Source organism: Heptranchias perlo, chromosome 25 (genome assembly GCF_035084215.1).
Source record: "Heptranchias perlo isolate sHepPer1 chromosome 25, sHepPer1.hap1, whole genome shotgun sequence".
Lineage (NCBI taxonomy): Eukaryota > Metazoa > Chordata > Chondrichthyes > Hexanchiformes > Hexanchidae > Heptranchias > Heptranchias perlo.
The window spans coordinates 22,025,108-22,050,883 of NC_090349.1; the positions used below are offsets into that span (position 1 = coordinate 22,025,108).

At 41.0% G+C, this 25,776-nt stretch overlaps 1 protein-coding gene across 1 annotated transcript; it reads right to left on the bottom strand.

Moving 5' to 3' along the window:
- Positions 1–1,599: 1,599 nt before the first annotated feature.
- Positions 1,600–25,573, bottom strand: zmat5 (zinc finger, matrin-type 5). The gene is made up of 5 exons (XM_068005747.1): positions 25,361–25,573; positions 19,069–19,131; positions 15,423–15,503; positions 11,948–12,047; positions 1,600–3,161 (listed from the first exon to the last, which is right to left on the bottom strand). The coding sequence occupies exons 1-5, from the start codon at positions 25,485–25,487 to the stop codon at positions 3,014–3,016; spliced, it is 519 nt and encodes a 172-aa protein (XP_067861848.1). The 5' UTR covers positions 25,488–25,573; the 3' UTR covers positions 1,600–3,013.
- Positions 25,574–25,776: the final 203 nt, after the last annotated feature.

Consider the following 25,776-nt stretch of genomic DNA (forward strand, 5'->3'; position numbering starts at 1 on the left):
TTGGGGGGAATACTTCACTCATTGCAGCAGGGCACTCTGTCACCTCAGACAAAGTTTTGCCTGCCACACCGTTGTCTCCACACTCCAAAATTATTAGATCATACCCTAAACTCTGCTGTCCAAACAAATTTACTTACTTTGCGGACCCCCTCACACTCACGCGTCAGGATGATGGGGGGGGGGGGGAAAAGAGGGGTACCATAGCTGCATTCATCATTCCATTGGAGGATGAGCAACATCTCCAGCCTCGCCAGGCACGCTGTCCACCTCAGCCATGTGGAGCTACACAACACAGTGCTGTGCAACAGGCACCTGCACAAAGTAGTTGTGCAATTACACATACACCCACTGTAGGGTGACCCAATGGGTGGCATCAAGGGTGTTCATGGAGAACCTCATGAAAGGGCCTTATTGCACAAGCCAGTCAAGATTGGCCAAGACGTGGCAGTAGTGGTGACAATATATGTAATGTGAGATGATCAGAAATTAAATATAAGTAAAAACCATGACAAACCCTCAAACACCCTTCTGCATCCCCTTCATGCTCACGACACGTTTGCCTTATGCTTCCTACTACACATACATGATGCATGTCCTGTGGCTGCAGCACACATAGTGGCAGGTTGGGTGAGGCTGACCGTGAAATGCATGAGGGTGAGTATGAGACAGAACCATGAGATTGTATGAGGATTGGGTTGAGTGGTAGTGGTAGAAGTGCAGGTAAGATGAGGATGAGGGTTCAGTGGGTGTGATAGAGTAGCGTTGGCAGTGCAGAAGGAGATGTGGGGTGGGGGCGGTGATGTGGCAGACGGAGTGTAGGGGAATGAGTAAGAGTACTCACTTCGGCTGACCTACTCAAGTCATTGAAGCGCTTCCTGCACTGTATGCAGGTGCGTGATATGTTGGTGGTGCGGGTGAACTCCTCTGCCACCTCGAGCCAGGCCTTCATGGTGGCAGAGGCACGCCACTTCCTCCCGTCCGCCGGGTAGAAGATCTCCCTCCTCCTCCTCCTCACCCCATCCAGTAATACCTGGAGTGAAGCATCATTAAACCTGGGAGCAGCCTTCCCCCTGTGCTGCTCCATGCTGTAATTTTGCCTATTTTCTGCAGCATCAGTTAGTGGAGGACTGCCCCTTTAAATAGGGCTCCTCCAGCTGACAGCCTATGATGCGGGTGCGCAGTTCGCCCGCTGCGCAGCTTTCCAGCGCGAAATCCGGAAGCCAAGGTAAGTGGCTTCAATTCACTTACAATCGCGTGGGGAACCCACCAATTTCACTGGGTGTATTACCCTCGCGCCCAGTCGACCCCCCCGCTGCCAACCCGCCTCCCTCCTACTATCGGGCCCAATGTAACTGAATGGAAGTCTCCAACAGTTCTGGCAACAATTATCCAGTCAAAGCCTAGGCTTTTGTTACAGGTTGAGGTCTTCAAATAAAAACTTTAAGAAAAGCATTAAAAGACAATTCAATTTGTAAATTTAATTATGTTATTGATAAATATGCATTTAAAAATTTTTAGTTATTTGGACATAAAAAATTTTAGTTATTAAGGAAAAATGGCAGGTGAAAAAAATTCAGGAAGCATGAGTGATACCAATGATTTATCTTTTAAATGTATTTATTTTTTAAAAAATTGATAGGTTCTCCTAACTGGTCATTCAGAGTTGGTTATTTTCTTAAATCCTTTATAGTTTGTTAATGGTAGTTTTCTAGCTGCTTACCCTGCTTTTGATTTGTACCTTTCCCCATCTCTTCGGTTCTGATCTGCTGCATTTTACTTTGAGCCAATCAACAAATTGTGATGATGAAATACTGATGCAAGATTTCCCCATTATAAATGTTGACTTACAAATTGTGACATAGGGAATAAGGATAATGTGTACAGGAAATATGAACAATATAATTAAGAAATTACAGACAGACAGATATGCTGGCTGTGAAGTCTGCCAAATTATACCGTTTTGTTCTCGGTTACAATGCTGTCTAGCCTATGGACCTCTTATTTTGTGCCTTGGCTTCTCTTTTTTCTTAGTCCCTCTCCCAGAAAGAGATTCATCATAGCAGCCAGACAGCACTGTGCTCCTTAGAAAAATGGATAACATCCAATTTATAGTGACTAACTTTCCCTCACCTGCAGGGAGTGAGAAGACAAAAGTGGGCACCTTTTTAAATGGCTGCTATTAACAGGAGCTTTAGGTCAATAAGCTGCATAGCCAAAAACAGTGGGTTCTGACAGAGTGGGAACAAAAACATTCTACATGCAAACTTCCAATATCAAAATATTTCCCTTCTCCCATTACCAAATATTTCACAAAAAGTATTACATATGTAAACAGGAAGAAAACAGATTATCTGGAAATATAAATATATTATTAGGCACAAATATATTTTCATTACAGATAAAACCTATAGTACAAGCTGTATCATATAAAATTCCTAACCATTTATATCACTAATGCATTTCTTATCTGTGACTTTAGGCACACACGCGCGAGATGCCTTGCATAGCATGTCTAAACGGAGAATTCTGAAGAAAATCAAGAACTGTCACAATGATTTGATTACTTTAAAAGTATCTTTACTGTAACCACTAGCTGTAATGCTTTGCAAAAGACTTGACTTATTAATAGAAACATCAGCCAGTCTTGCTGCATGATAAAACACTCGCATATTGTAAAAGAAAGTGACTGCTTGGTTTCAAACGCTTTCCATCCGATCTACTCCAAAAATTAATACATTTACTATTACTTAATGTTCCATATTTTGCTGATGATTACCTCTTGTAATTTGCAGTGTTTGTCAGCCATAAATTGCATTGCAATGATTGCAGCAGATACCAGGTTGATTGTTTAAAACTTGGTTGCTGCGCTCTATGTATTACATGTGCAAATAGAGCTACTTAGGAACCCGTATGAATTTCAAAATGTGTCAATTAAGGCACAATCCCACAGTCAGTAAAGTAACAAGTACATCTCTGATCATACTTTTATTGGAAAAAAAAAATTCCTTAGATATTAACCCCATTCAACATTCAGCGTAGTCTTCCAACCTCCAGGAGGTGGAGGATGTAGAGAAGGAGGTAGCTCATGGACTGCATGATATCCTGGAGGTAGCCAGTAAACAACAGGTTCATCATCAACCTCTTTTTCTACTTCTAAACCACTGTAAAAAAAATGAAATTCAACATTGTAATAATTGATAATGCTGTGATACAATGAAATAATCAAGCAAAGAACATGATTAACATGCGATCACAATGCAACATAAACACTAGACATGTAATAGGACAAATCACTGGTTGGCTGTGGGTCCTTTGTGTTTTCTGTATTTCATTTTTATTTAAATGTTATGTTTCCAATTTAAATAGTTCTAACTTCAGAACTTCAAACCAACATCTCAATTCAGAGTACTGTCAACCCTACCAGATAAAAAGGCAAAACTTCAAACCAACAGCATAGTTTAATTTCCACATAACAACCAGATGGGAATGAAACAAGTCCTCCATTTAGGATTAGACTTTTCCCTAGCACAAATTGGTTGATACAGTTTTCAAAATTATTGGACTAATTCTCAGATGTTTTTGATGCAAATACTGTGATTACTACTGGTTTGTTCTTGGGGGGGGGGGGGGGGGGGCTAAGATTTTCATGAGAGCAAGCTTAACAACAAACTTGCATAGATTTAATTTCACACCTGGCCGTTTTGATATTTTGTAATAAACACTTGCAATTATTTAATTTTGCATGACATAAAATCTGTGAAAACAGAGGCCACGCAAGAATTACCTGAATTATGCTCTCCTAATGGCTAAGCCATACAAACCAAGAAGGTTCCAGGTTCAATCCCTGGTCTGGGCTGAATTAGGTGATTTCAGCTCAGGCCATGGTGACCCCTTGCTACAAGCGCAAGTTTGGAGGTCAGTTATGGATATATGGTTGTAATGTCCTCTACAGTTAAATAACATGCCAAAAATCACTAGTTGGGACTCAGACATGGAGAGGCCACTGGGGCAAGGTACAGGAGGGCACCCTATGTGCATGGAACCATACCCCAACAAGGTTTTGGGAGGAGATGGGGTGGAAAAGAAACATTGGCAGGAAAATGGAGTTTTATCTAAATAGGTTTTCAAGAAACTTAAAAGATCATGCAACTTTTTATCCTTTTCAATTTAGGACACTCCTCTCAAAACTTCACCAGCCCACAGAAAATGCCAGTAAGGTATCAACGGTGATAGTGTGCCTGGTAGCAAAATAATGAAAATGCAAACATTAATGACCCTCAATTTATACACCACTAATCAATTGGAAATGCATGCTCATTTATAACTTGTGCTAAAACCCCACATAACCTTGATTCTGAGCTACATAGGCTGGGAGTTAAAGTAAATGAATTAATGGATAATCCAGAAAGGTTAAAATTTAAAACTATGGATTTTTCATTTTGCAGGTATAGATTTGCAACTTTAAATCAAAATCCATTTAATGCCTGCCTCAAGGTCTTTTAAATTTGCTTGACTATCCAATTATTGCAATCTACTTCTGAACTTTTTGTCTTACGCTATTCAGGAGATTTAACAAATATCTATTGAGAAACTACATTTATTTGGACATATATTGAGCTTTTCTAGAATGCAGATGTTATGGAGAACCAAATTCATCAGGTTTACAGACAAAAACAAATATCTAAACTGCACTGCAGTTAAATGCATGAAAGTTAGTGCTGCTAAACACTAGGAAAATTACAAGTGGTTTAGTTAAACAGCATTTCTTATAAAATGTCATGACATTTTCCCCAAGGTTAAATATTGTTACCTTTTTAACAAACTCTAGCTCTCTGGATAGCTCAGTGGAAAAATGAATCACAGTGTAGCATCCAAGCTTGCAAATTCAGGCATGTCCCAGGTTCGATCCCTGGCCTGGGCCAAATTAACTTATTTCAACTAGGGTAACAGTGGGGTACTATAATTGGCTTCAGTGTTCCCAAGCTGGGAGAATTCAATGTAGGAGAAATGGCCCATTCTGCCTTAAATATGACCTCAAAATGGAGTTGATAATCAAACTGAATGCTGGAAAGGAAAGGGCTAATGCTAATTAAACCTTGAAGACGTATACAAATAAAACATTCCTTAGCAAGGATAGAAGACAAGCCATCAAGATCACAGGCCCAGAGATGGTTTATTAAGGGGGACATAAAGATGTTCCAAAATGAGTGACCTGGGATGTTGAGGTGCCTTTTCTAAAATCTTGTTATTATTTTGGTTGATGACACTGGGCTGCCCCAGTGTCATCAACCAAAATAATAACAAAAGTACCCCTTTTCAGAGGGGCACAACTAATAAACACCCAAATCATACAAAAGACAAAAGGAAACTTATCAGATTAAATAATATTATTTTCAGTGTCCAGTACACACTCCAGTCCCTGCGGTGCCCACTGGTCATGGAAGGCCTCAAGGGTACAGGTGGACACCGCGTGCTCCTTCTCCAGAGCCACCCGGGCACGGACAAAGCTGCAGAAGAGAGGCAGGCAGCCAGCCAGAGCAAATACCCCCATGGACTGCATAGGTGCCAGTGCTTCTTTGATTTGGAGATCAGGGATACCAACATGGTGGTGTGAGATTTCGGACAAAAAGGGCTGAACTCTAATAAGTCACTCAGATTGTCAATAGAATTTAAGGAAGCTTCTTTGGTAATTAAAGATATATAAAATGGTGTTTTTGACACAACCGCCCTTAGTTCAGTTCTAGATCTTGTACTAGAAGGTGTAGGAGTTTTCAGTCTAGTATATATAGAAGGATGTTTCTGTAAAATTGGAACGTGAATCTCCAGAGGGAGAGAAAGGTTACAGAAGTTAAGATTGTATGGCTATAACCAGCTGGATACTAGTGTGATGTAAATTTATCACCTCAAAAGTTGACGATTCCAATGCTCTCCTGGCTGGCTTCCCATCTCCAACCTCCGTAAACGTCAGTTCATCCAAAACTCTGGTGCCAGTATCCTATCTCTCACTGAGTCCCATTCAGCGATCACCTCTGCCCTTGCTGACCTACATTGACTCCCGGTTCCCCAAAGCTTTCAATTTAAAAGTCTCATCCTCATGTTTAAAATCACTTGATGGCCTCGAACCACCCCAAGTCTGTAACCTCCTTCAGCCCAACACTCTGTACCTCTGACTCTTGCCTTTTTTTTAAAAACCCTTCTCCCACCCCCACCTCCACCATTGCCAGATGTGCCTTCAACTGCCAGTAAAAAGTAAAAAAGCCAAAAAAGTTAAACAATTTGGAATAAAATGCTTACTCTTACTCAGAGAAAAAAGGGAAAGAGAAAGAAAAACCCTTTTAAAAAGCATCTTATCATAATCTTAGGACATCTCAAAGTGCTGCACATCAATTAATTACTTTTTGAAGTGCAGTCACTGTTGTGGGTAAAGCAGCAGCCAATTTGCACAATAAGGACCTGCAAACAGCAAGTAAGATGAAAGGTCAGTTAATTTTGTTTTGAAGGTGTTGGTTAAGGGAAGAATGCTGACCAGGACAATAGAAGAACTCCCTTCTCTTCTTTAATAATAACATGGGATCTTTTATATCCACTTAAAAAGGCAGACAGAACAGGTCCTCCAATACAGCACTACACTGCAATGTCAGACTTCAGATTCTAACTTGTACCTAATTATAATTGTAAAACAGCAAGAAATCATAATTGAACAGGTAAGAAACATACAAATCAAAATGCAATCATTTTACTGCGTTCAGTTTTGGGCATCGTATCTCAGGAAGGATATACTGGCTTTGGAGCGGGTACAGTGCAGATTCATTAGAATGATGCCAGGGCTTAAAGGGTTCAATTTTGAGGACAGGTTACATAAACTTGGTTTGTATTTCCTTGACTTTTGGTGGTTATGGGGTGATCTAATTGAGGTGTTTGAAATGATAAAAGGATTCGATAGAGTAGATGCAGAGTATCTATTTCCTCTGGTGGGGGAATCCTGAAAAAAGAGGCAGTTTTAAAATTAAAGCTAGGTGCTTGAGGAGTGAAATCTGGAAGCACGGTCATATATAGGGTAGTGAAATTCTCTCCTCAAAAAGCTGTGGATGCTGGGTAATTGAATGGTGAAACAGGTTCAAGGGGCTGAATGGCCTATCCCTGTTCCAAAGGTTCTTTAAAAGATTTGCACAGAAATAGCAAAGTTCTTTCCAATTCCTTACAGTATAGATGTGCACTACTTGCACTCTCCAGCAACTCCCCCATTATATCAGCATAATCCAACTCATTGTGACCAATGTTAAGAAAACAAAAATAGTCAATTAAATTTTTTTCCCCAAACAAACTTTAAAAATTGCTGGCATTTTTTGGACACATTTCACTCCATTTAACAGTTTAAAATTTCACTTACTTTCTGTGGCCTAAGGGAAACTTTTCTGTGGGTCTTTTTTATATTGAGTGTTAGGAGAGCAACACTTAGTGGAGACCCATGACCTCCAAGCACTACTCATCCCTTTTTAATTTATCAAGGGTAGTAGATGATCATAGGAGCCACTGGCAGGCCAATAGCAAAGAGGTGCATATTTTCTATGCCTCAGATGGCACCCTTGGGACTCATGGAAAGTTGGTTCCTGAACACCATTGGAGTTTACCTCGTTTACACGGTCAGGAGCAGTCAGTGGTGTAAGTACTGCATGCCTTACGTCAACAGCAGATCACTAATACAAAAGCACTTTAAGATTCAAACATCCTTGATAAAAGTAGTAGTCTTCCACAGAGCCCTGAAGGGTACTCACATGGTGCATTTCAAAAGTCAAACAGATGCTTTCCACCAACAGCACCTAAGGGTATTCCAGAGCACTTCCACTTTCTAGCACTGGTGACAACATAATCAGTCAGCTGCAAACAGATCTGCAGCATTGTTAATTCCTCTTCTAAGTCTCTGCTGGATTTTTGCTATAAGTCAATTAAGTTATCGCCAATGAATAGTGAGGGTAACCTTGGCTGGTGTCACCGCAACACATTAGCTTCACTTTTAAAAAGACCAAATGAATATATCCACTGGGTTAAAAAAAAATTCAGGCCTCCCAAATGCAAAAATCCAAAGATCCCCCCCATCACCCCATGTACAAAAATTCACTTTTTTGCTGGTAAAACTGGCTAGCTTATCTTTTTGCTCTCCACTTCCTCGTCTGGTCCGCTGCCATCCTCCACTGCTGCATGGTCCCCATCGTTTCCTCCACTGTTGCTGCTGCTCACTTGGCCTCCACCTCTGCTTCTTCCACCTTTGGTGTACAAGTCTCTCTGAATACAAACACGGAAAAGCTTTCTGAACCCTAATGCCCTGAATCCATCAATCAGGAATTAATCTTTCAGTCCTCCAGAAATGGGATACAAGCAGGAATGAACCCAACCAGGGCTTCACAAGCTAAGTAAAGTGGAGACATCAAGCCAGATCTGGCATGTGAGCCACCTCTTGGACACCTGCACTGTGGGGGATTCCCAGGATCCTCCATTACTCTAAAATAGCAGAATACTGGGTTCCACAGAGGAGCCCAGTATCAAACGTTATTTCAACAAATTGCTTTGAATTTATTTATGTATTTTAAAAAGGCTGTACTGCCACTTATCAAAGGACAAACACTAACATTTCTTGTCTTAGACTGTAGTTCTTCCTTCACTGTACATAATGATCTCTGAGTCATTCTCAGCATGTTGGACAAAAACTCCCCTTTCTACCACAATGCTTATAAGCACAATCACACAGTGATACACCACCAAAAGACAGCAGTTCTTCTACACTGCTCTGCATATTGTCCCTGTAACACAAACATGTACAATCCCCCAAAGCTAAAAAGCTTCAGGAGTATTTACACACTGCATTATTTTGAATGTTGAGCAGTGACATGATCATAATGCATCATTAACTTTAATGAAGGATTGTGTGCACACTTTAATGCCTTGACCACGTTTGGGCCAAATCCTCCCAGACACTCCACCAAATGTGTGGTAGGAAAGCCAATTAAAAGCTTATAAAACCAGCGCTCCTACACCTCACTCCAGAAATGAAAACTTCTAGCAGCACAAAACTGATAAAATCTAGTCCCTTAGATTTAATATTTTCAATTAAAATTCTATGATGGTATATTCAGAATGCTTTTTATACAACATACCATTTGTGGATTTTTTTTTAAAAAGATAAATAACTTAACCATGTTGCATGGTGGCGCATTAATTCACTATGTCATTGAATGGTAAGCCAGATTTGTTTCCATAATTCCCCACACAGTAAGGTATTTGATTTTAGCGGTCAGAAAAAGGCACCAAGTGAAAGCAACTGGGAAAAACAAAACAACATTTCAGAACTCAAAATTTGACAGCAAGTCAAATCAGGCCATTCCCATGGACCAGATCTCAAAAATAGTACTGGCAGAAGCCTTTTAGCAGTTTGATTCTCTACTCTCTTGGCAGGAGATGTCATATGGCACTGGGTAGGTTTCAGGGGAACCTAAAGCTGGAAATAAATAATGTACTATATGAGAACAAAACAACATTTTTTTTCCACTTAAGGTAAAGTTACAAACATATGTAACCCACCCAGCCTAAAGGAAACCCATGGAAACTTAGCAGGGGACTGAAGTAGAAATGGAGCAATATAACCAATAGAGAAATGTACCAAAAACTTGGTCTCCCCACATAGTAAATGCTAGCACAATGTCAATTACAAGTCAAACACAAAAACAAGTTTGGCTCAGCTGGTATTATTCTTGCCTCTGGGTCAGAAGGTTTTGGGTTTAAGTCCCATGCCAGGGTCTGAGCTCAGTCCAAGTGGTCACCACAGTATAGTACTGAGGGATGGTTGCATCATCAGAAATCCTGTCATTTGTATATGGAATTAAACTGAAAGCTCATCTGCCTGTTTTGATGGATATCCCATTGCACTATTCAGGGAGCAAGGAATTCTCCCAGTATCCTGGACAATATTCTTCCCTCGATTAATAAAAAAGGTTAATTGGTCATTCATTTTGCTGATCTTTATGGGACATTGCTGATGCTGAATGGCTGCAATGTTTGTCTACTTAAGTCACTGCATTTCAAAGAAACTTATTGTGTGAAGCACTTTGATTGATTTTAATACATAAATGTAAAAATTATAAACTCATCCTTATATAATGCAAATCAATAATCTACTGTAATGTATATACAGCATGTGATATACTTTGGCACTTTAATTTGTACATTTGCACATAAAAGTTATGAAAGTAACCCTTATTTGAAGTCTTTTTATCACATTTGAAATGAACACAAGAAACTAAGCATACAAGACACCAAGGGAATTCAGACAGTTTTTTTTCCTCCTGAAAAGTCAATATAAATTTGTGACAAGTGGGTGCTTCACCAAACTGGAAGCACTGTATTCTTCTTAGCTAAAAATAACCAAACAAAAAAACATCACTAACACACAAGTGTTCCACAAAAATTATGACATGCATCTTAGTCACTGCCCTTCAGCTGGACAATCCCACACTGAGTGTTCTGAAAAGCATTGGACTGAGTGTATAAAACAGCATACGTCATATCTGACCTATGAATGCTTATGGTTACAGATGCAATAATAGAAAAACATCTAATTCTTTAGGGCTATCGGTTCTCTTGACTAAGCACATCAATTCTATATGTACAAATGGCTATAACTACAAAACTGCATATAGTTTTTTTAAAAAAGCAAAATTACATATGTCAGGGGAACAAAGTAAAAGCAATAATATTACTTGGTACCCCCTTTCTTTACTGTGCTTATATATTACGATTGAATTTTTAACAAATGCTCTGGCTGGCACATCATTTTGTATATTTATAAATGTAAATTCCTATGTGTATTCTAAAAAGGAAAACAATCTTAAGAGAGCATAATAAAACATTAAAAAGTGGATCACTTGTGGAGTTGCTCAAGATTAGTTTGGAGTATACACTCTTTTACAGTGACAGGAGTATTATACAATGTAACATCTACTAATGTATTATTCTTCTTGCAAAGACTACATTGTGTTTATTTGGTCTGTCTCTTTAAGGCTACAATGTCAAATTGCTGCAAAAATGCACATCCCAAAATTATCAATAACAGCAATTAGCTACTGAATAGCTGTTTTTGCAAAAACAGCTGATTGTAATCCCCCAACTCCAGGTCAGAACAAACCAGCAGGAAATGCCTGGTGTACTTTTTTTTATCCGCCCGCCCCCCCCCCCAACTTTTTAAAAAAAGTTATTGCTTATTCATTGGTAGATTCCCCATCTGTTCAGTTCCAATTTGTTGTTCATTTATGAACATGGGCCCTGAATTTCCACTTTGAGCGCCGAAAATTGCGCTGGCTGGGTTTTTTTGCAAGTTTCCGCTAAAATGAAATAACATAATCACAAATGTAAAATCTTTCATGAATCAGTGCAATCCGGCAGCTTAATAGAGCGTAATCTTTTATTTTTTTTGTAATAAAAAATATTCATTAATATCTTTAAGATGCATTTAAGAACAACCTGGTACAGTTTTATTAATATAGCTGAAAATGGGTTTATCACAAACAATAAGCAAGTCTAGTCCTCCACCTGTGAGTAAGCTGATTTTAAAAATCACTGAAAATAACTTTTAAAAAACTGTACTGAAACATTTACTACTTTCATTGGTGTACACTAGTCAGTTTCTTAGTAAATTAAATATTTTTTAATATTTAGAAACATTTAAAATGTGGCTACTAGTGCCCATGCGCCTAAGAAAACTAGCTTAGTTTTAAGACCCTCCTTGAATGGCTGCAGGCGGGCGCAATCAGCGGAAACTCACCACCCTCGTTGTTTCAATCGGGCGGGGGGGGGGGGGGGGGGGGGCAGTTTTCTGGGTGGGGCCGGCTTCAGCGCAATTCTTTTTGAGCCAGCGCAAAACATATATTGCAGTTCACTTGTGGTACATATGAATTACCTGCTGTGTGAATTGTTTTCTTTCCTTTTGGCTCTTTTTGCCAACCATTCGTCAATATTAGGGGCTGGTCTGCCATCATTGTGTTCTACTTTATTTTCTTCTGTAACAAATTAATTTCAAACACTTAATAGAACCAAATGCAAAACTTTCAAAATATGCATTTGCTTATGTATAGTTAGTGCAAGAAAATAAACAAGGCAAAGTGAAGGCAAAAATCATTTAAGAAACATCTTGATACTCTGATGGGGCGGGGGGGGGGGGGGGGGGGGAGCGGGGACTGCAGGCTCTGAATGGAAGGGCCGAATAGCTTTTCTCATCTTTATCAATCTTGTGATCTGCCAGGGAGCCCATGAAAATGGGAATCTCTCAAGATAAAATGTTAGAGGCCATCCTGAAGAAAGGGCTATGGGCTACCCATCTGACAGTTAGCATCAGACACCTTAGCTGCAAGGAGAGATCACAGAAGCCGAGTTTGTTTATACTGGAGAAGGCTGAGAGGCAATCTTATTGAGGATTCAAGATCCTCAAGGGTATCAACAAATTGAACATAAGTAACTGTTCATCACAGCCCTCAGAATGATAACTTGGACATGGGATGAAGCACTGAAGAAGAAAGGAGAACGGATGGATCGATGATAACTGTTTCACACAGAGGGTAGTGAATGTTTAGAATGGACTGCTCAGGGAGGTGACCGAAGCGGATAGCTAGAAGAGTTAGAGTTTTTTTTGACCCATTGTAGTCTCTAAGCACATTTTATTAATTTTTTAAGCAAGGCGTGTACAGGCATTTGAGGGAGAATTGTTGGGCAAGGTGATGGGAGAACACCATAGTGTTTTTCAACCTTTAACATTCAATTGAACAGGCAGATGGGATCTTGGTTTAACATTTCATCCAAAAAGACAGTACTGAGAAAGTGCTGCAGTCAGAGTTGCTATCTTTTGGATGTGACATTAAACTGAGTCCTCTTCTACCTCCAAAATGGATGCAAGATTCCATGGCAGTATTCAGAGAGCAGAGACTTCTCCCAGTGGACTGGCCAACATTCCTCCCTCAAAGAATATTACCAAAAACAAATTATATTCATTAATTGCTATTTGTGGGACCTTGCTATGCACAAATTGGCTGCCATATCTGCCTACATGACTGCACTTAAAGTGATCCATTGGTTGTAAAGCATTTTGAGACATCCTGAGGATTTGATACAGAGCTATATAAATGCAACTTATTTTTTTCTTTCTTATAGATAGTGAACTTTTTTAAAAATTCTGCAACCAACCAGATGGGTTTAAATGGCCTTTTCCTGTCCTGTACATTCCTATGCTGAGATGGAAGAACTGAAATGGTTTGTACAAACCATAGAAGTTCACTTGGGGAAAAATACAACAGCTCCATCTGCTGGAAGAGTTAGAGATTTTTTTGACTCATTGTAGTCCATAAGCACATTTTATTAATGTAATTGTTCCTATGGTAGAAAATCTCTCCCTCTTCACTTGCTACGTCCTTATGATGGATTAGCTAACATAGGAGCTCACTTGGTGGGGAAACAGCAGGGGCAGCCCAAAGCTAACCAGTCTCTGGCACAGTGAATTAATAAACGAACAAAGTTAGTATGTACCATATGGGACTGTGTTGCATGGAATAGGTCAGACAAAATAAAAAAATTATAAAACCATACTTGTTTACAAAATTAATCTTAGAAACTATATATGAAATAAAATACACCTGGATATAGATCTGTTTACACAACTGCTTACATCAAATTTCATATAGGATTTGTCAGCACCCTATGGAGTGGTCAGCAAGGGTTTTCCGCTTCTGTGCTCGCCAGCCCACAATTTTGTGTCCATTAAAGTGAATCTGTAGGAACTAGTGGACTAGAGAGCACAGAAGCAGAAATCCCTGGGCATCAAACCTAGAAACAATCTTCACTGAAATGATTAAGGAAAATGGACTAAACTATAAACCTTCACAGCCTCCTGCCACAGAAAAAAAAATCGACGAGACTTGGGTTGCCTCCTTTAAACTTATTTTCCAAGTGTGAAAACCTACAATTCAGAGTGGAAGAGCTACATGTGATTCGGATGATACTTTCACCAGTGACGGCCAATCATATACAGCTGCCAACTTATTTATTTATTAGATATCAATTGCTGAGGAGGGAAATCATGGTCAGAAAACAAGGCAAGTTTTAAAACTATAAAACTTTAGGTTATTAATACAGTAAAACTTCATTTAAGCTGAAATGCCTGAGAAGCATAAAAATAAGTCACTTGAACATGAGTTCAGATGAATAAGTTTTGTTCTACTGTAGTTGCAGCACCCTTTTACAGACACGGAACGACTTTTCAATGCTAATTATAACTGCTCATCAGACAAAAAAGCCAGGCAAGTTTTTAGGCACAGTGTGAAAGAGCTGTGGGCTGACAATTCAGCTGATATTTCAGTTCTTGCAGTACAAACTGATCTTGCGCCAGAGAATGAAGAAGGGATTTCACAGGCAGCAATGCCATCAATTTTTCTCTTGGGCTCCATAGCACCATAAATAGTTTTCCTAATCGGATCAGAAAAATACAATATTCAAGTCACAGTGTAGCTGAAATCAGACCAGCTGGCTGTGACATTGACAAGGATTAAATCGATACATGGATACTCATGTAGATTGTCCAATTACAGCTAATTAAATAGTTGCAAGTGGCCATTTTTGCATATGATGGTAAGATTTGGCAGCTTATACAACCAAGGTGAGCATCACACTTAAGATGAATCCGATCTTCACCCAACATCCATAAGCATGTACTTCTAGCAGGAATCTAGTAATCGGGAGCAGGAATCAAAATCAGTGTCCCCTTCCTTAATGCAAGGGCACCAAGGTCAATTGTAGCACATTACTGACCCCTGGCTGAGATATACTAACAACAGAAATAGGGATTTAACCTGGGATCTTGCTAGTCTGTGCAACTTAGCTGCTCACTGGATTAACTCCAAGCCCCAAGGGAGCAGGTAGTTTTATTAAATAGTCCTATTTCAATATGGTTCTTTTACTTGCTGTATGAAAGGGAAAACAGCCTTGCCATCTAATATCATTCCTTTGTCTTCTTTTGCAGGCGAGCAAGAAGAGAAGGAGCCGCACTGAATCCCAGCTTAGTTGACATCCCACAGCTGGGCAGGCTGTATATGGAGACCCAGAGAAGCAAGTGTACAGAGGACCAAACATAATGGGAAAGGGGCTGTAAATGGAACCAAAGGAATATTATGAGTGCACAGCCTTACAAATACTGTCATTTAGGGCCAGAGAAAAGGAAAATTGAGGTTTGCAACAACAGTGTTTGCATTAAAGTGGTTCAGCAGTTAAGTATAATTTGATTACTGGGTTACACCCAATGATCTGAAGGGAAACATTATCAGGATGTTTATTTTTCATAAACAAACTCCTTTAACGCACATCTACTACACAGTAGGTTCACTTGCTCATACCTTCCACTTTTTGTCTCAGCTTCGAAACATCTTCATCGGTCATATGGGAAAATTTGCAATTAGCACCAAAATCACACTGACCTACAGAAAAAAAGTCATTAAAATCATACCAGTAACAAAGGATGGAAGATAAACTGATAAAATAAAAATGGTCAAATATTGGAAAGACAAGTTGTTGTAGTAAGACACTAATACACAGAAGCAATGAGTTACACAGGAAAGGAAGGCCACAGGTAGATAAATCAGATAGGTTGTCCTACTTGGGCAGTAACTCATACCTCCTGTTGGCTACCCAAAGGACACACTGGTGGAGGTCTGGTAGCAGTCTGGTTCCCTCTCAAAAACAAAGGCATAATTTCAGATGACAAAATTCAAAGACATGGGGATAATTTGCAACATGCTCGAAAATCTGCCATATGGAAAAAAATATAAAGCAAATAGTCCTCAAAATGTAACAAGAGGGGAAGTGCACCAAGCTCAAAGAACTGTCCCAACCGAAGAATAAACAAACTAGTTCTGTTCATCCAATACAGATATAGAATAAGAGCTCCCCCATTGGCCTAATGGGTAAAGCCGCTGTAAGTCATACAAACCAAGAAAGTTCCAAATTTGATTCCAGTTCTGTGTTGAATTAGCTGATCTCAGTTGGGGGACTACAACTGACCCCGACATTCCGAGGCCAGGGAGATGATATCAGCCAGGGCTCCCATTGTGGATTTCTATCCAGTAACCTGCACTAGAAAGTAAGCATGTGGATGTCAGGCAAGGAGAGGATCAAGCTTGGCTGAGATATCCGCTGTGGTAGAATAGCCTGCCACATTCACAGTCCAAGCTCTTACATGAAGAGCAGCATTTGGGAATGGTACCAAAGCGCCACAGTTACTGGTGGGACCATAGCCAAACAGAAGTCTATCTTCACGTGAGAGGAGGGAAAACACAGACCCAAAACCAAATGTTGGGCATGATTTTGACCCGGAGCTGGGGGGGGGGGTCAAATTGCAGACAGGAAACCCAGAAGTAAGGGTTTCCTGGACGTCCTTATGATTTTGACATAAGGACGTCGTTTTTTTTGTTGGTTTGCCGTCCAACTGGCTGGCCTGATTGACAGGTTGGGCTCAGACGGACAGGAGAGCAGCCAGGGAGAGGACGTGAAAAGGTAAGTCTTCAGGTAAGTCTTTGATTGTATAGATTGGGGGGGGGGGGGGGGGGGGGTATGGGGGACATGGGGCGGGGGGGGCGGAGTCAGTCATGGGGGAGGGATCGGGGGTCAGTAAAGGGGGTGTGTCAGGATCGGGGGTCATTGCAGGGGTCCATGATCATGGCGGGGGGGGGGGGGGGGGGAGGGGTGGGACCGCATTGCTGCAGGTAGGCTTGTTGGGCCTGGGAAAAGCACTCCTGCTCCCCCAGGACCCCAAACTGCGCCCAAAAGGACTTACTTGTAGTTTAGGGCCTTCTCACCTCCTCTCATGTGGCATGAAGGAGTAGGCTCGGAAATCCCAGCCTCCTGGGGTTGAAATTGCGAAATCTGTACTATTGGAGGCCCGCAGCCTCCTTGAAAGGTTTCAGTCACCAACCCGCCTCCTGGGAGGGGGTTGGTTGCCCACCCCTCGTCCCACCCCAGTGAAAACCGGAAATGGGCGGGTTGGAGGCGGATCTGAAATGGGTATGATTTTCAATGTCCTCCTGCCCCAAACCCACCCATTTGTCAATGTTAAAAACGTACCCGTTGAGTCTCATTTGAGCATGCTTTGAGTATTCTAATCTTGATGGTCCATCGGTGTGACCTTTGCCCATAATTTTAGATCTGATCACTAGAATGTGGTGTAATGTTGAAAGGTGATTTTGCAGGGTTTTAGGGTTAGTTTTCATACAACATTCCCAGGCCAAGAGGGTAGACAATTGACCTCTTTCCAGGTCTCTGCTAATGCCAGTTTATGACCAGCCAGCAAGAATCCCAGAGTGTTTCTAGTATCTCTCATCTCCATGCAGGGAAGCACTTGGCCTCTTCCACACACCTCTCTACATACCAGAGTGCAAATGCATTGCCTTCACCCATTTTTCCCCCCCACAAGAACCCAGCGTCCAATGATGGGAGGCTACTTATATAGTCTGTTTAAAAATTTAACACGGCATTATTGAATTGATAGCGTCCGGACAGATGGGCAATATCACAGTATAAATACTTCTCTCTGCCTTCCTGTTAGTACACACAAAAAAAGGCTTATAGGTCAGCAAGAAATATAAAAGTACTCTTTGTACAATAAAGTTTTTAGGTATTTGGGTAAATTTTCAACTTGTCACCTGGGTAAAAAACTGGTGTTGTGGATCGACCGCATGCTTGAGAAACCGCCCAACTTTCATTTTCCTCTGTTCTGACAAAAGGTCATCGACCTGAAACATTAATTCTGTTTCTTTCTCCACAGATGCTGCCTGACCTGCTGAGTATTTCCAGCATTTTCTGTTTTTATTTCATTTCCATTGACAGTTTCTGTCATGGGTGGCCAATCTGCAACATCAGTTTTACACCCAGGCGGCAAGTTGAAACTCTACCTTATTGAGTTAAAGATTTTCTTAGCATTTTCTAGGATAGAATTCCCTCTAACAGATTTCTTCTAAGTGTAATAAACTAAAAAAAACTTCAAAATTATCACATTACTTTCTCCGATGGGAATAGACTATTGTTACAGGCATGGAACAAATTTCAATGTCTCTGACCCAATAGAGCTATAGGGAGGGGGGAAAATTTGCACTTGGATAATAGGCTTTGGAATGATACTTTTAATTCACCATCTCAGATTACTCCTGCTATTAACAGATTTATGACCACCAGTACATTCTCACCCCCGCCTCTTCCAACATTATGCACCTCTAAATGCCCTCCCCCAGAGACAACCCAAAAGTTTGAAAAGCACTAAATCTATGATTGTTCTGCAAGGGGGTCTCCTGATGGTTCAGCAAGTTTATACAGGGAGTAGCTGAGCCATACAAACCAGGTTTAATTCCCAAACTGACCAAGATAGTCAAACTCAGCCAGGACAGCAGTACAGGAGGTATAATTGGCTTCAGCGTTGAAGGGAAAAAAAAAAAAATCGGTCAAGGTTCATGCTTTTGATTGCTATCCAGGAACCCCTGCTGGAAATGCATTGTGTCAATGTTCATTGAGGATGGAATCAGCTGCAGGTATGAAGCCACCCGCAGTCAAATAACCTGGTGACATTGACTTTGAGGCTCATGTGAAATTATGGCCATTTAGGTACGGTACCAGAGGGTAAGTGCTACCCCAGCAATAAATCAGTACCCTAATGACAGTGGGGATAGAAAAGAAAACTAACCTGGGGGGAAAAAAAATTGTACTCCTGGGTATTTTTCCATAATTCAGGTGGACTTATTATAGCACGAAAAGTTCAAATTCTCATCTCTAATGGGAACACTGACTTCAGGAATAAGAGAGCATTATGCTACTGACTGCCAACATAGTGGCACTTTTGTGTTTTTGGACCCAGACCCACTGGGAGCATGGAGAGAACTTCATTCCATTAGTCTGAGTTAGATTTAGACACAAGTCCCAGAGGTGATAGGAGTGTGTGCTTAACACACTGCACTATTCAGTCCCTATGCTTTATCTTTTTAATATTTCTGCACTTACCTGATTGTAGAAACTTTCTGCAAGGCTTTTTGGCAAGTTCTTCTGCCAAGATTGTGGCAGTATCTGAAATCCAAAAATCAGAGTACATATTACTTTAAAAAATAAGCATGCCAACTTATATAGGAATATAGGAACAGGAGTAGGCCATTCAGCCCCTCGAGCCTGCTCCGCCATTTGATAAGATCATGGCTGATCTGTGATCTAACTCCATATACCTGCCTTCGGCCTATATCCCTTAACATCTTTGGTTGGCAAAAAGCTATCTATCTCAGATTTGAAATTAGCAATTGAGCTAGCATTAATTGCCATTTGCGGAAGAGAGTTCCAAACTTCCACCACCCTTTGTGTGTAGAAGTGTTTTCTAATCTCACTCCTAAAAGGTCTGGCTCTAATTTTTGGACTGTTCCCCCTAGTCCTAGAATCCCCAACCAGCGGAAATAGTTTCTCTCTATCCACCCTATCTGTTCCCCTTAATATCTTATAAACTTCGATCAGATCACCCCTTAACCTTCTAAACTCTAGAGAATACAACCCCAATTTATGTAATCTCTCCTCATAACTTAACCCTTGAAGTCCGGGTATCATTCTAGTAAACCTACGCTGCACTCCCTCCAAGGCCATTATGTCCTTCCGAAGGTGCGATGCCCAGAACTGCTCACAATATTCCAGGTGCGGTCTAACCAGGGATTTGTATAGCTGCAGCATAACTTCTGCCCCCTTGTACTCTAGTCCTTTAGATATAAAGGCCAGCATTCCAATTAGCCTTACTGATTATTTTCTGCACCTGTTCATGACACTTCAATGATCTGTGAACCTGAACCCCGAAGTCCCTTTGGACATCCACTGTTTTTAACTTTTTACCATTTAGAAAGTACCCTGTTCTATCCTTTTTTGGTCCAAAGTGGATGACCTCACATTTGCCTGCATTGGGCAAAACTGTGGCAAATGGAATTCATTCACCGAATCTATCAATATCGCTTTGTAATTTTATGTTTTCATCTACGCTGCTTACATTGCCACCAATCTTTGTGTCATTGGCAAACTTAGATATGAGACTTTCTATGCCTTCATTTAAGTCGTTAATAAATATTGTGAATGATTGAGGCTCCAAGACAGATCCCTGCAGGATTCCACTAGTCACATCCTGCCAATGTGAGTACCATTATCCCTACTCTGTCGCCTTTTGCTCAGCCAACTTCCTAATCAAGTCCATACTTTTCCCTCGATTCCATGGGCTTCTATCTTAGCTAACAGTCTCATATGTGGGACTTTATCAAATGCCTTCTGGAAGTCCATGTAAATAACATCCATTGACACTCCCATGTCCACTACTTTAGTCACCTCTTCAAAAAATTCAATCAGGTTTGTCAGGCACGACCTACCTTTCACAAATCCATGCTGGCTCTCTCTGATTAACTGAAAATTTTCGAGGTGTTCAGTCACCCTATCCTTAATTATAGACTCCAGCATTTTCCCCACAACAGATGTTAGGCTAACTGGTCTATAATTCCCTGGTTTCCCTCTCTCTCCTTTCTTAAAAAGCGGAGTGACATGTGCAATTTTCCAATCTAGAGGGACGGTTCCTGAATCTAGAGGTTCCTGAACCTATATCACAACTTATCCAAAAAAAGGCACATTTCAGTTCACTGAGCTCAGACTTTGTGATAGCTGGAGTGCTACAATTGACCTCAGCACCCTAAGCTGAGGGGAGGAAAATCAGCCAGTGTTCCCACTCCTCATCGTTATCCAGTGACCGCTGCTAAATGTGCATCAGTAAGGGTAGGATTAAGCTTGGTTGTGACGCCCCCTACTGCCATGGTCAAATTGCCTGCTGACACTATTAAGACTCTCACACAAAAAAAAAGTGTTTTTTTGGGCAAGGTGCCAGAGGCCATTCAGCACCTGTACGACTGTACTACAGTGAAGGATCAATACCTGCAGGAAGTGAAGGGAGGGAAGATGATAAATGGGCAGAAGAAAATAGTAAGTTAATAAAATAGGTTACACATCAACTGCAGGTGTTTTTTTTTTAAGTATTGCTTCTTCCAATTAAATTTTGACTTTCTTTCCTCCCTAAAAAGCTTCACTGAGGTACAATTCCACTGACAGTGATTACCCTCTGGTAACTCACTCAAGTTATTAACACACACGTGTCAAAAACAAATGCCAGCAGGTTTTTCAACTCTGAAGGACATTCAGCAAGGCCCAATGCTATACTACAGTGAAGGATCAATACCTGCAGGAAATGAAGGGAGGGAGGGTGATAAATGGGCAGAAAAAAAATAGTAAGTTAATAAAATGCTGTTCTTGCCTAATGTCACACACAAATTGAAAACAGGAACTGCGCTAAGGGGCTGGAGTGTGGCAAAGGTTACACCCCTTTCAAAAAAGAAAAAAAAAGGATAAACCAAGGGATTGTAATATAATTAGTCTTACTTCAGTTGTAGGAAAACTGCTAGCTATAATACAGGATAAAATACTTAGAAAGATATGGGCTAATCAGAGACAGTCAATATGAATGGTAACGGGAAGGTCATGTTTGGAGAATTTAATTGATTTTTTTTTTAGGGAAATCACAGCATACAGAGATAAAGAGACCGCAGTAGATGAGGTATATATGGATTTTCAGAAGGCATTTGATAATGTATCACACAAGAGACTTATGAAAATTAAGACACGTGGCATTAAAGGGATAGCAAAGTGGTTAGGGACAAAAGCAAAGAACCGGGATAAATGGATATTTCCAAACTGATAGGTTGTGGCAATGGTGGGAACTTTTCCCCCCATTTATTTAAATGAATCAGACATAGAAACAAGATGAATTATATTGAAGCTTGCAAATTGATCTGATTCTATGTTGAATTTGTACAGGACATCGATTAGGCCATGGTTGGCGATTTTCATGAATTAATGGGTGTCTCATTATATGAAGAATATTAGAACCATGGAAAAAGTACATCAAATATTCATTAAAATGATACCAAGAATGAGAGGTTATAATTATGATGAAAGGCTTTAAGAATTGGGGCTTCTTCACTGGAATAGAGGTTAAAGGGGGACCCAATAGAGATTTTCAAAATAATGAAAGATTTGGGATGCAAACTGATGCAGGCAGATACATAACTTAAACTGTAACCTGCTATCTTTGAGTCTATGAAGATTATCACCAGAAGAACAATAAAGGAAGAGATTAGAAGATTTTTTTAAACAAAGGGTTATTGGAATGCTTTACCACAAATGGCTTTTGAGGCAACTATAAAATCACTTAGGAAGGAACTGGATAAGTATTTGAAAAGGAATATAAAAAGAATACAAATGAGATGAGATTAGTTGAAGTGCCAGCATGATGGGCCAAACGGCCTCCTCTGTGCAGCAATTTCTAATGATTCCACGTGCACTTTGAATAAAGGTTACTGAATAGCAATAGGTGCAGGAACCCGATGTTCTCCTGCCTAACCCAGGGCCCTGCAGTCAATTGTAGGATCCCAAACACCGCCCCACCTGAGAACAACATACATACCAACATACCAATCTTCAAAACTCAGAAAAGCTGATGAACAGTTCAAACAAAGCTAATAACTCAAAAATAATTCATAACTTAAAACTAGCCCCCCAAAAAAAAACTTTGGCTAAGGACTGGTTCAAGGTAATTGAATCATAGAATCATGAATAAGTTACATTCCTTTTTATCACACTGGATTTGAGGATTAGTGTTTTGGGATCACATTTTGCAATTCAGTTTATTTTTCTATGAAAACTGAAATCCAACTACCTCGCATTTGACATATGAAATGAATCAAAAATGAATTTTTGAGGATGTAATTAGTAGGATAGGGGAGAACCAGTGAATGTGGTGTACTTGGATTTGCAGAAGGCTTTTGATAAGGTCCCACACAAGAGGTTAGCGTGCAAAATTAAAGGACATGGGATTGGGGGGAATATACTGGCATGGATTGAGAATTGGTTGACAGACAGGAAACTGAGAGTAGGAATAAACAGGTCTTTTTCCGGGTGGCAGGCAGTGACTAGTGGGGCACCGCAGGGATTAGTGCTTGGGCCCCAGCTATTCACAATATATATCAATGATTTGGATGAGGGAACTAAATGTAACATTTCCAAGTTTGCAGATGACACAAAGCTGGGGTGGAATGTGAGCTGTAAGGAGGATGCAAAGAGGCTCCAATGTGATTTAGACAAGTTGGTTGAGTGGGCAAGGACATGGCAGATGCAGTATAACATGGATAAATGTGAGGTTATCCACTTTGGTTGTAAAAACAGAAAGGCAGATTATCTGAATGGTGATAGATTGGGAAAAGGGGAGGTGCAACGAGACCTGGGTGTCCTTGTACACCAGTCGCTGAAAGTGAGCATTCAGGTGCAGCAACCAGTTAGGAAGGTGAATGGTATGTTGGCCTTCATTGCACGACGATTTGAGTACAGGAGCAGGGATGTCTTACTGCAGTTATACAGGGCCTTGGTGAGACAACATCTGGAGTAGTGTGCGCAGTTTTGGTCTCCTTACCTGAGGAAGGATGTCCTTGCCATGGAGGGAGTGCAACGAAGGTTTACCAGACTGATTCCTGGGATGGCAGGTCTGACATATGAGGAGAGATTGGGTCGACTAGGCCTATATTCACTTGAGTTTAGAAGAATGAGAGGTGATCTCATCGAAACATATAAAATTCTAACAGACTAGATGCAGGGAGGATGTTCCCGATGGCTGGGGAGTCCAGATCCAGGGGTCACAGTCTCAGGAAATGGGGCATGCAATTTAGAACCGAGATGAGGAGAAATTTCTTCACTCAGAGGTTGGTGAACCTGTGGAATTCTTTACCACAGAAGGCAGTGGAGGCCAAGTCATTAAATGTATTCAAGAAGGAGATAGATATATTTCTTAATGCTAAAGGAATCAAGGGATATGGGGAAAAAGCAGGAACAGGGTACTGAGTTAGACGATCAGCCATGATCATTTTGAATGGCAGAGCAGGCCCGAAGGGCCAAATGGCCAATCTTGCTCCTATTTTCTAGTTTCGATCAGTTATATTAGGTGTGCGGTGGGACATGAACTTGTCATGACTTAAGCTGCAGCTATACCCAATATTCCATCAGTTGTATTATAGAGAGAGGAAAAAACAAATATACACAAAAGTGCGATTTCTGTAGTGCTGGATTTAGAAATTTTTGAAGCGTGAAATAAGCTCTGGTGGTGCAAAATTTATTTTTGATGAGGTCCGAGGACATGAATCTTTTAGGATGCTTCAATACCATCATCAACCACTTTTTATCATATATATTCTGATTTCTTGATGTGCTATTTATGGATGGGAAGCAGTTTCATATAAAATATACAATAAATATTTCAGGCCATTCGATTCAGGTTAGTAATGAAATAAAGAAAAGTTCTCATCAATTCAGATTTACTTATTTCCATAAATTGGGACTGCTAATCTCATTTTTTTGCAACATATTGTGCAACATATTGCAGTCTACAAGGGGTTGCATTGTGCAACTGTACAACCTTCTCATCTGTGTGGCTTTAAACTGAATTATATGGAGTGGTAAATGCACACAATCCTTAATCATGCCTCCGTTTGTCATTCTTGGCAGCATGGATGCATCGGCACACAATGGACAGCAGCTGCCACTGGGCACAAGGAATCTGGACAAAATCTCCAGGCTATAATTTGCCACGTTGATAGAGGTAGGATCCTGGCAGTGACGGTGGAGAATGTTTAATTCCAATTTCCATTTCCCCAAACAAGGCCCTCTCTTCTCCTTTGGTGATGATGCTGCAGTAGCTTCCTGTTGGATGTAACCGTACCTACCAAACCTCTCCAGCACTGTTGGCAATGCGATTCCGGAGTTCGCCGACCTGAAGCTACCGGTGCGGCACCGCACAGCCCAGCTCCTCGCAGGAGAGCCGAGCCAGGACACACTACAGCGCGAGTTGGAGCTGCCCCGGGACAGTGGGTCTCCGGAGCCACAGTGCGAACCGCAGCCAGAAAAGTAGACAGTTCGCAATTATGGATCAGCCAACTCAGCATGGACCGGGAGCCCTCCTGGTCCTGGTCTGCATGGCTCAGCTACTCACTGGATGGTAAACTTACTGAACCGTCCAAAAATGAACGAGGCTTTTTAATCAACCTGATTAAAGCGCAGTCTGTCCTAATTATCGCCGGCATTAATCATACAGGTAACCGCCCCACTGAGAGCCTTGGGAGCCAGAACCTTCTGCGAGGACCACGGGCCTGGGACCCGTAAAAAGAACCAGCTTCCCCCCCCTCTCTCTTACCTCGAAATGAGTCGAACCAGAATTTCTTCGCCCTCTGATGCTGAACCCCCTGTAAATGCTTCTTTCTGTTGTGGAGATTGTCTTGAAACGATCTGCCGCAATAATCGCAGAAATACGTCTTGCCCATTGTAACCAGAGCAACGGCTGCCTGCGGAATCTGCCGCTCTCGGTCACCCGGGAAACCGCGACTGGCGAATCCGCCGACAACAGAAGACAGCTTTACCCAAAGGGTGGCGGATAACACGCTTGTATTTATACGCAAAAAACATAGCCCCTCTCCCTCCCGAATAATTCCGCGTTGGATTTGAAATCCCTTTAACGAGTGTTTATGATGTGATGTATTTGGAGGCGCCGCGGAGGGTTTGTTTTTAATTTCTGATTATAGCCGAGGTGTTTCGGGGCAGGCGGAGGGTTAT

Excerpts from the sequence above, each read along its gene's own strand:
- zmat5 (XM_068005747.1), bottom strand. The coding sequence starts at position 25,487 with ATGGGCAAGACGTATTTCTGCGATTATTGCGGCAGATCGTTTCAAGAC. Across the intron at positions 19,132-25,360 it reads CTGGTTCGACTCATTTCGAG|ATACTGCCACAATCTTGGCA; the intron begins GTAAGAGAGAGG and ends TTTGGATTTCAG. Across the intron at positions 15,504-19,068 it reads CAGAAAGTTTCTACAATCAG|GTCAGTGTGATTTTGGTGCT; the intron begins GTAAGTGCAGAA and ends TTTTTTCTGTAG.